We start from the raw sequence: 11,400 nt of genomic DNA, 5'->3' as shown, positions 1-11,400 counted from the left end.
AATCAACAAGAGGAGGGGGCGGTTTTCTGCGGCTGCTACCAGCAAGTAGACGCCCTACTTGCTGGTAGAAAGGTAATTAGCATATCATAAAAGTAAGTTTTTTGCTAAATCTACTGAACGAAAATTATTAATAACATAATGTATGGCAATATGGCAGGATAGGGATTATAAGTACACAAAAAAAAAATATGAGTTTAGTGGGGTGACAGAAACCCTTTAAGAACATTTTTCCAAATATATTACCAATATTATATCAGGATGTCATCTTACTGAAAATTGTTGAAAAGGGAGTTAAATATGTAGATAGAAAAGAGACGACTTTGGAAGATATGTTAAAACCAAATTTCTTCAGGTAGCCAAGAACTCAAAAAACCTGGCTAACCATAGAGGTTCAAGTTGCAATATGAGCACCTATGCTCAGACAAGAGGAACTTTAATGCTTCTTATAATAAAGAAGGTGTATGACATTAAAGAATTTATCCGTTGTGTCAACAATCCAGCAGTTTATAAAATTCATTGTACTGATTGCAATAAATTATATGTAGGATGTAGAATCAGGAAACTAAAAACTAGAATTTCAGAAGGTACATGTCACAGCCACTATCTCTGGCTGTGACCTTCTGTCATTGCTTGTTCGGCGCTCCTCGCTGAAGTTCTGTTTCTGTGTATTTGTAGTTCTTTATGGGTTATCTCCCCTGTGTGCCTATTAGGAGTTAATCCTCTGTCTGCTCCATGGGTGTGGTCTCTCTGCTGCACCCATGGAACCTGTATATAAGGCTCAGGTTTCCTCAGTTCTGGGTCAGCTCTCCTGGTGTGTGTTGTCTTGTCCTGCTCTGCTCCTGGTTTGTACTCTTTCTCCCATGCTGCTGACCCATGGGATCCGTGTCTGTCTGCCTGTGCTCTGTGGGTTTCCCTACTTGTTCATTTGCGTCCTCTTTCCCGTCCTACTTTACGTCGTCTGTCTGTTATCTGTTCTGCCTGTTATGTTTTAGTTACTTTGTGTTTATTCTGATGTCTGTGTTCAGCAAGCCTTTGTAGCAGAGTGGCACGACAAGGCCATGCAGTTTACTACTGGTGGAGCAAGTCCTTCTCTGCTCATTGCCACTCCTGCTCCCTTGCGTGAACTCCTGCTCGTATTATTAGTTGCCCTGTTTTGTATTCATATGTCTGTGTTCAGCAAGCCTTTGCAGCAGAGTGGCATGACAAGGCCATGCAGTTTACTACTGGTGGAGCAAGTCCTTCTCTGCTCATTGCCACTCCTGCTCCCTTGCGTGAACTCCTGCTTGTATTATTGGTTGCCCTGTTTTGTATTTGCCTGTATGTTATGTATGCCTATGTGCCGTCGGTACCTGTTGTCCATTCGTTCCTGCTGTCACTGTCTAGTTCACGCTCCAGAGTGGACCCTGGCAACTTCCTGCGGCAAAGTCTAACCCTACCATCTAGGGCTCTAGTGAACACCAGGAGTTGCTTAGTCACGCCCCTCTGGAGTATTACTAGACAGTGGCGCAGTGGGGGTTTTCTCCCACTGTGCTGACGGTACATAGAGCTCTTGTTTTGTCTGTGTTGCCTTCCCTGTTTTGTTTGTGCAATAAACTCTTATGTGTCTGTACCTGATTTCTGTTTTTTTGCTTGACGACGCGGTGGTCTCTCCTGGGACCTCCAACTCGTGACAGTACATCAGATATCAGTAAGAAACACAGAGCTACATCTGGCACAATGAACATTTCATTAAAAAAAATTCAAAAATTGCCTAAAACTATTTTGCTTCTATGGATTTGAGTACAAAAACCAATGAGAGAAGATTATACAAAAATCTATTGAATCAGGAAGCATATTAGATCCTTTGTTTGGATACAATGTTTTTTACTGATTTAAATTACAAAACTGCTTTATTGTATATTATATTTAAGATCTTACTTATAAGTAATAGTTTATCTGATTTATGACCCAAATCATATTATAGTATCACTAACTTCGAATTCCACCAAACTTTTGAATATGTCTCTGATGCAAGATGGGGATGTGTGCAGTAAGGCTGGTATGGTGATAGGTCTAAGTTGGTTTCAAAAGTGAAATGTAAGCTCTGCATGATCCTAAAACTCGCAATCGGGAAAGAATGCCTTATATTATTTTTATGAATGTAACTAATAAGTAATTTTATTAAGCGCTGGAGAATCTGTTTCTTTTAACTATTTTTATGGCTGGTCAACAGACTCTATATGATAGATTTTTACAGGTGTCTTAAAATGAAGTGGAAGTATACAAATTTGGTATCTTTGTAACCATGCTCACCTATAGAATAAGGAGAACAGGTTAATTTCACCATATAGTCAAACATATATTTTTTCTAGCTTCCCACTTTGCGAGAAGTAATAAATGGTGCCATTAGAAAGTACAAGCCCTCATATGATCATGTGAATGGAAAAATAAAAATATCATGGCTGTGTTAAAACAGAAAGCAAAAAACAAAAATATAAAAATGGAAAATTACCCAGTACTAAAAGAGTTAAACTTACAATGAAAATAATGAGAATAATCTCATATTACATTGTCTTGTAAACGCCTTACTATTGTTTTACTATAAGTAAATCAGTTAAAGGGAGTTTCCCACAGAGCTCTTTTGAAATTCAGTTGTTGGTTTATATCGCTCTCTGTGGATATCACAGCCAAGGGGAGACTCTCTGAGTGTAAAGAGACATTACTCGGTCAGTATTCACTCATTGTAAAATTTATCATAAAACAAGTTGGCAGAAAAATAACGAACACATCATACGGTAGGTAGCAAGTACTACAGTGGAGCTCCACACCTTCCACATTTCATACAGTCTAAAAATTACAGTGGCTTCTAACTTGTCAGCTTTTTCATTTGCCACAAGACCTGATTTTATACTACTGTTTCCTCATACTATACTTGGTTACTTCTTCGTATGAATTTTTAAATGTTTTAAAATGCTTGATTTTTTTCTAAATCCTTTCCCACAATCTGTACATGTAAATGTCTTCTCTCCTGTGTGAATTCTCTGATGTTCAGCAAGAATTGTCTTCTGAGTCCTGACTAAAACACTTCTCACATTCAGTACATGAATATAGCTTCTCATCTGTGTGAGTTTTATGATGTTGAACAAGATGTGATTTCTGACTAAAACAGTTCATACATTCAGTACAAGAATATGGCTTCTCTCCTGTGTGAATTCTCAGATGTTTATCAAGATGTGATTTTTGACTAAAACTCTTCTTACATTCAGGACATGAATATGGCTTCTCTCCTATGTGAATTCTCAGATGTCGAACAAGATGTGACTTCTTACTAAAGCACTTCTCACATTCTGTACATGTAAATGGCTTCTCTCCTGTGTGAATTCTTTGATGTTTAACAAGATCTGATTTATGACTAAAACACTTCTCACATTCAGGACAAGAAAATGGCTTCTCTCCTGTGTGAATTTTCTGATGTTGAACAAGACCTGATTTATGACTAAAACTCTTCTCACATTCAGGACATGAAAAAGGCTTCTCTCCAGTGTGAATTTTCTGATGTTGAACAAGATGTGATTTCTGACAAAAACACTTATCACATTCTAGGCATGAAAATGGCTTCTCTCCTGTGTGATTTCTCTGATGATATACAAGATTTGCTTTCAGACTAAAACTCTTCTCACATTCAGGACATGAATATGGCTTCTCTCCTGTGTGAATTCTCTGATGTCGAACAAGATGTGACTTCTTACTAAAACAATTATCACATTCTGTACATGTAAATGGCTTCTCTCCTGTGTGAATTCTTTGATGTTTAACAAGATCTGATTTATGACTAAAACACTTCTCACATTCAGGACAAGAAAATGGCTTCTCTCCTGTGTGGATTATCTGATGTTGAACAAGACCTGATTTATGACTAAAACACTTCTCACATTCAGGACATGAAAATGGCTTCTCTCCAGTGTGAATTTTCTGATGTCGAACAAGATGTGACTTCTTACTAAAACAATTATCACATTCTGTACATGCAAATGGCTTCTCTCCTGTGTGAATTCTTAGATGTTCAACAAGATTTTCTTTTCTAATAAATGATTTCTCACATTCTGGACATTTATGCAACCTTTCACCTTGATGAATTTTCTTAGATCTCTTTTCAAAAAGTTTACTATATTCAGATCTTGTCGACATTTTACCCAGTCTATATTCAGTAATATTACTGACAAGTTGTGCTTGATTATCTTCTACTTTATAAGAGGAAGAGAAAAGATAAGTCCAGTAGCCTCATATCCCGTCCTCACCTGGAGAAAGAAGAACATATTTATAAGATAAAAGGTCCTTGTTTTCTTTGCAAATAAAAAAATTAAAGCTACCAATACATAAATATATGTAACCTGCTTCCCCACATTTAACACTGCTGACATCCCCTGACAAGGCTCCACATTTTATCAGTCATACACATGGATAAGAGCTCCATGCTACACCGGGTTATTACACACTTATGTTTGAATGGTCTTGTATATAGATTTTCTCTCCTTGGATGTCATATTCAGAGACTTATGTTCCTCTATTTATTTTTTGCATTTTACCTTTTTAGCACTTTGGTTGATTATTAATCCTGCAGACCAGTCTATACCAATGTGTTCACATAAAAGTTTTTTTTGCACTTTAATATTATTTCTTTATGAACTTTACACTTCGGTCAATGTGCTATGTAGATAAACTATTTTTTACTTATTAAATAAATTAAAAACATGACAATCATGTCTCTCTGTCTATTAGAGAGGTGCTGGTAGTTCATAAACTGGCAACACGATGTTGATAATTGAAACTTCTGCACACTCTAAACTCATGTTTAATACATTTCTATTGGTTTTTCATGATTTAAGAGGCTAATCAGTGTATAGATGGCAAACATTTTCAGTCGACAGTAGTGATGAGAGAAAACAGAAAGAGTGTTGGCTTCTTCCTCCACCTCTTCTGCCTCTTCCACCTATACCACCACATCCACAGCTCCTTAAGTTCCTATTGCACCCCCTGGTTCAAGATTCTAATTTTAAATTTTTATGTTATTTCAAGTCATTTCTCTATCCACATTTGTTTGCAGGACAATTGTACTGCTCTTACACCCATTTTGGATCCTTTTGCAACCCTTTTTACCTTTCAATGACTTTTTTACAGCCATTTTTTAGCCCCAAATTTTGAGTCCCCATTGACTTCAATGGAATTTGTTGTTCGGAGTCAAGTTTGGAACCCGTACCAAACTTTAATTCAAAGTTCGGTCGAACCATTTGAACTCAAACATCCACTGGTCCGCTCATCACTAGTTAACAGACCTTTTTCATGTCACCTGATAGTAAGATTTTAGGAAAGCATGGAGAGTGAATTGTGGTCTACTTGATTTATCTATTGATATTAACTGCATATAGGAAACACATGGATAGCATGGGTACACTAGAGCGGGAGCAGCATTGGCGGCTCGGTCAGGATCGGTGATTGTCCTTGTTCCCTGCACATTTAGAGGTATGTACTATGACATGTATGGACACTTCGTGTATAATTACATTACAGACAAAGACACATTTCCTTATACACATCACAGATTACAATATCTTCTAATTCCTTTCACTTACAGTCAGTACTTACCAGACATGGACCCTCTACACACTCAGGACTTGATCTCCAGTCAGTGTCTTCTCCTCAGCAAGTCAGTGATCCAAGTGAATTCCCTTGGTGAATTCTGGCTTTCTTAGCCATGCTTGGGTCTTTTATACCTCTTTGGTGGCTATAGCTATCTGCTCCTCCTCTTCCCCCCAGGAGGCGCCCAGTCCCACCTTCATAATCATGAAACTTTGTTCACCAGATCTGGCTTCGCTCATTACAATAAACAATGGTAGAATAATGGCCTCACCTTCTCATCAACAAGTTTAGCATTTTCTGGCCTCCTGAGATGGCTTTTCATTTACACATTGTATTTACAGGGTAGAGACCTATTGTTCACACTCCTATTTAGCATCTGTAAGAGATCCCTGGGATACTCCGAGACCTTTTCATGTGAGAATCAGTGTAAACAATGAGCATTTTACATCCTGATGAAATTCATTCCATCCAGACCTACAACCACATGACTCTCCATTTTTAATTCACATATATGAAATACTCCATATTATATTCAGTAGAACAGATTATAAGACTTTCATTATAAACCCTCTATGACAACTTGTTATAGGATTATTTTTTATTTTCAGATATCAGGCCGATATGATTCAGTTATTAATTATGCATTACTGGGTCAGCTTTAATCAACCACACACATTTCATGATCAGATACATCAGCTTTTTTTTTATATATGACACAATCTCTACATCATCTGCTCTGTAGTTTACTTGTGACCATCACCATGATACAAGTTCAGACTTTCCTCATTGGGCTCCCAGATATCTGTGTCTTCATTTCCAGTTCTGAGAATGTAGACCTCTCATCTGTTTGGATTTCTCCTGACTATGACTATTCCTTCATTAGATACCTCTTATACCATTGAGTCCATTTCACAATCTTTAGTCCATAGAACATATGAGGTTTCATAACAAATGATCAGCTAAGAGAAGAATGTTACTTGCTGTTTTTTGAATTCTGGATTTATTGAGATTGAATATAGAAGAAGGAAAAAACATGACAATCTGAAATAGAAATCCAAACTGGATGCTGCTTGTTACACCATTACTTCATCAGAGATATTTCTGCTACCTATTTACTAAGAAGCAATCTGATAAATCAAAAATTAAAGGGGTTATTCAGGTAAATTTAATGATGACTTGTCCTAAAGTCATCATTTAGTCAAAACTACCTTTTTTAAAACAGACAGGACAGCACATATTAAACTGATTATCTTGCCTCAATTTGTGGACATTTTGAAAGTCAGTCCAGTATGGATCGATGATAAGCATTTCCATTTTATCGAGAAGCTTATTAACAATCTAATATGAGGCAGAAAAGGGTTAGAATTACCTTAATTTTGTTATGTAAATCATTTTCTGGAGGGGGGTTGTCACTCCCATATTTCAAAGGTTATTTTCACGAATCCTGTCTTTGGACAGTTATGGAGAAGACATCCTGCTTTGGTACAAATGGTGAATAGACCATCGTTTAATAATATATATATTTTTTTTGAATCAGAGGATTTGAGGCGAGGTATTTATAAGAATAGAGCCATAAATGTCCTGCTTGGTAGAGTTGAGCGGACACCTGGATGTTCGGGTTCGACGGGTACGGCCGAACTTCAGAAAAAAGTATTAGTTCGGGACCCGAACTTGACCCCGAACCCCATTGAAGTCAATGGGGACCCGAACTTGACCCCTAACCCTATTGAAGTCAATGGGGACCCGAACTTTTGAGCACTAAAATGGCTGTAAACATGTCATGCAAAGGGCTAGGGGGCTGCAAATATTGTCAAATGTGGTTAAGAGCATGGCAAGTGCTCTGCAAACAAATGTGGATAGAGAAATGACTTAAAATAACATAAAATACATACAAATAAAAAAGAATAATCTTGTTCTAGGAGGACCAGGTCCATATGGAGTAGGAGGTTGATAAGGCGGGGGATGTGGCGTTGTAGGTGGAAATTGCGATGGAGGAGGAGGAGGTAGCCTACACTTCTTTTTGTTTTTAAATGTATTTGTATTTTTTTTAATTAGGGTACACCCCAAAACATTGGGAAATATAACTTGTGATAACCCCCTCCAGTCATGCTAAACACACGTTCAGACAATACACTGGCTGCAGGGCAGGCCAGCACCTCCAAGGGGTAAAGGACAGGCTCAGGCCATATGCCCAATTTGGAGACCCAGAAGTTGCAGGGGCTGACCCCTGTCAGTCAGTTCGTGTAGGCGTGTGCACACTTACTGCCCCACCATGTCGCACGTCCCCGTGATGTTCATGATCCAATTTGATATCTGCTCAATCAACTATCGATGTTCTTTTATGCACCTACCATGGTGATCACGGGTGGCGGGGAATCAGGGTACCATGCCAGAGAGTGAGAGTGAGAAAGAGAGACCACATCCAAGGGAGGATTCATTTTTTCAAATTTAAAATTATAGAGTTGAAATATGGGAGAAATTATTAAAGCGTAAAAGTGTGAAATCTTTTCAGAGTTTAAGCAATGAATAAAAGTATGTGGCGCACATTAATTACTGAATAATATATTACATTTTATTACCTGTCACCTATGCATAGTAGGTGTTTATTCAAGTCTAAAATTGTATAATGGGAACCCAAGAATGTAACAGAAAAATTACAGAAATTTATTTAGCTGTCAACTAGGTAGAGGAGGGGTATATTACACCCAAAAATTGTTGAATTTCACCAAAAAATGTAACTGACAATTTTTTTAAAAAACAAAACCTGTCTACTAGGTATAGCAGTGGTAAATCACACCCAAAAATTGGTGAATTTCACCGAAAAATGTAACTGACCATTATTATTATTTGTTAAAGTCTACTAGGTATAGCAGTGGTAATATACACACAAAAATTGGTGAATTTCACCAGAAAATGTAACTGACAAATTTTATTTTTTCGGTCAACTAGGTATAGGAGTGGTACATCACACCCAAAAATTGTTGAATTTCACCAGAATATATAACTGACAATTATAATTTTTTTGTTTAACCTGTCTACTAGGTATAGCAGTGGTACTATACACCCAAATTTTTTTTTATTTCACCCGAAAATGTTAATGACAATTTATTTATATTTTTTTAACCAGCCTACTAGGTATAGCAGTGGTACTATACACCCAAAAATTGGTGACTTTCACCCGAAAATGTTAATGACAATTTTTTAGCGTGGATGCAAAGTAAGCTTACCTCTTATGCGCAGGGTAAGAGGGTACCTTACTAATGTGTCTGGTCTGTATGGTTCACTTTCGCTGTTGTCCAGGTCCGACCGAGGATCACAGGTCTCTCTCTGTTTGCGCCGTAGGCACAATCTGGGCTTCTGTTTGCAATGGGCGTTTCTCACTACTCCATGCAGTTAGTTGAATTGCTCCAGCTGGCTTGTGCTGTCCGTAGGTTACCAGACTATGGCCAATAGATCTGGTATCTGTTTATTTAATGAAAGCGCTTTCTCTAGATGACAATGGTATTGTAATCTAGTTCTGCCGGTTTATTGCCAGGGTCAGTTGCTTATCCATCCACGCCAGACGCGTTTCGAAGGTTAGACTACCTTCTTCCTCAGTGGCTTTAGTAAGAACTGTCTGGCTGCCCGGCTTTTATTCCTCTGGCTATCAGAAGGGCTCTATATTAACCCTGAAATGGATCTTATGGATCTGGTATTCTTCTGTCATGTTGCGTTTTCATTGCGTTTCCTCTGCGGTTTCTTATAAGTTCATGCGTTTTTTGCTCCACACTTGCTTTAGCCTATCCCTAATGCTTTCAATAGGTTATTTTTATGAAAGCTGGTGGCATTCTCACACTTAGTATGTTCTTCTTTCAAATAAATATTGGAAAATCATGCTTCTTAACAGCGTATATACATTTATTATTATTATTAATAAAAATATCAGTAGCAATGTACAGAATGATCCCATAACCATACTCTAACACCACTATTAAGCCCCTATCATATCACTTAGGGTAACTATATCTTTTATGGGATTTGTAGCTCCAAATAATTCCATAAGGATGTGGGGTCACTGATAGGACTTCCTTGTGTGGTATAATGGGTAATCGTGATATACATTACTCAATATTTTTTGTATACATAAAAATCAAATATAAATAGATAAAATGTGAACTAAATTTAAAAAAGATTTTTTATAAATATATGAAATTTTTTCTAAAAAATATATAATATTCATGTGAATGGATAGAGGAGATATATAAGAGAGATTGGTCAAAGGGTACCCTTATTTTGGGGGTCTGGGATACAATCACTAACCTCATGTGGTTCATTAGCCATACGCAGTATTCCAGTACATAATAGTGGCCAGAGGGGCAAAGTTTCTATTTTCATAAATCGGTGACCACTGGTTAATGATGTAATTGGGTTGGGAGCCTCCCGACCAGGAGGGGTCACAGTGCTGATACATACTACCCAGACCATACTACCCAGGCTGGGGTCGGATCTTGTGCTCTGGTAGCGCTTTATTGATGATGTCATCTTTATCTGGCAAGGTGATGAAGGGGGCTTATCCACCTTCTTTGAAGAGATCAATAATAATAATTACAGTCTCAAATTCACATCTAACATCAACCAAGACCATACAGAGTTCCTTGACCTACTGATCACTTCTCAAGTGGACCACTACGTGTGTACCACTTATCAGAAAAAAGTGGCGAAAAATTGCTTTATCCTCTATTCCAGCTGTCATCTACCTTCATGGTTGATGAACATACCTACAGGACAATTCCGCAGGATTAAGAGGAACTGCACTAATGAGGATAAATTTGAAGAGGAAGCTACCAATATGAGGAAACAATTCCTGGCTAAAAACTATCCAGATGCAGTAGTAGATAAAGCCCTACAAAAAGTCAGGGAAATGGACAGAAACCAGTTTTTTGTGCCTAATCAGATTGATATTGAGACAAAATCCAGTGAAGAAAAATACTGTATAATATTACCTTATAACGCACAACATAAAAAAATTGAGCGTTCCATCAAAAACCACTGGCATCTGATCCAGAAGGACAAAATCATAGGCCCTTTAGTACCGCTAGTACCGGAGATAATATATACTAAAGCACCCAATCTGGGTCTAAAAATAGCACCATCTATTAAACATAGAAAAGGGCCTAATGAATCCATTAACAACTGGCTCAAAAGAAGCGGGTTCCACAGTTGTGGGTGTTGCGTGAATTGCAAAAATACATCTTTTGCTAGGAAAACCACACGAGTTAATTCAACCCAAAATACTTTCTCCGTTGAGATAAAAAAACTTCTAACATGCAATAGTTCTAATGTCATCTATATAATTGAATGCACGTGTGGCAAACAATATATAGGTAGAACTAAAAGACCATTGAAAATAAGAATAGCGGAACACATAAATAATATTAAAAAGGGATATGAAAAGCATGTATTGTCCAGACATTTTAAACTGATCCACAACCAGGACCCAAAAACCCTGAGATTCGCAGCATTCGAACAGATAGACCGGTATTGCAGGGGAGGGAATCATATCGCCCGAATGTCCAGGGCGGAATCAAGGAGAATTTTCTAATTCGGCAGTCTGGCACCAGCCGGACTTAATGCCGAGCTCAAAATCTTCGGATTCCTCTAATGGGTTGGATGCCCTCGGATCATGGGGGCTACCAGTCTGGCTGATTATCAGCACTGTGACCCCTCCTGGTCGGGAGGCTCCCAACCCAATTACATCATTAACCAGTGGTCACCGATTTATGAAAATAGAAACTTTGCCCCTCT

At 37.9% G+C, this 11,400-nt stretch overlaps 1 protein-coding gene across 1 annotated transcript in view; it reads right to left on the bottom strand.

Moving 5' to 3' along the window:
• Positions 1 to 3,027: 3,027 nt before the first annotated feature.
• The window catches only part of LOC120993548 (gastrula zinc finger protein XlCGF57.1-like), a 33,584-nt gene continuing 25,211 nt past the window's right edge, over positions 3,028 to 11,400 (bottom strand). The window contains exon 2 of the mRNA XM_040422029.1: positions 3,028 to 4,094. Within this exon, the coding sequence (XP_040277963.1) occupies positions 3,028 to 4,094 (1,067 nt within the window). The remainder of the gene's footprint in view (positions 4,095 to 11,400) is intronic.

This window comes from Bufo bufo, chromosome 3 (genome assembly GCF_905171765.1).
Source record: "Bufo bufo chromosome 3, aBufBuf1.1, whole genome shotgun sequence".
NCBI lineage: Eukaryota > Metazoa > Chordata > Amphibia > Anura > Bufonidae > Bufo > Bufo bufo.
The sequence above is the reverse complement of the archived record's forward strand: the minus strand, read 5'-3'. Positions and strand labels throughout refer to the sequence as shown.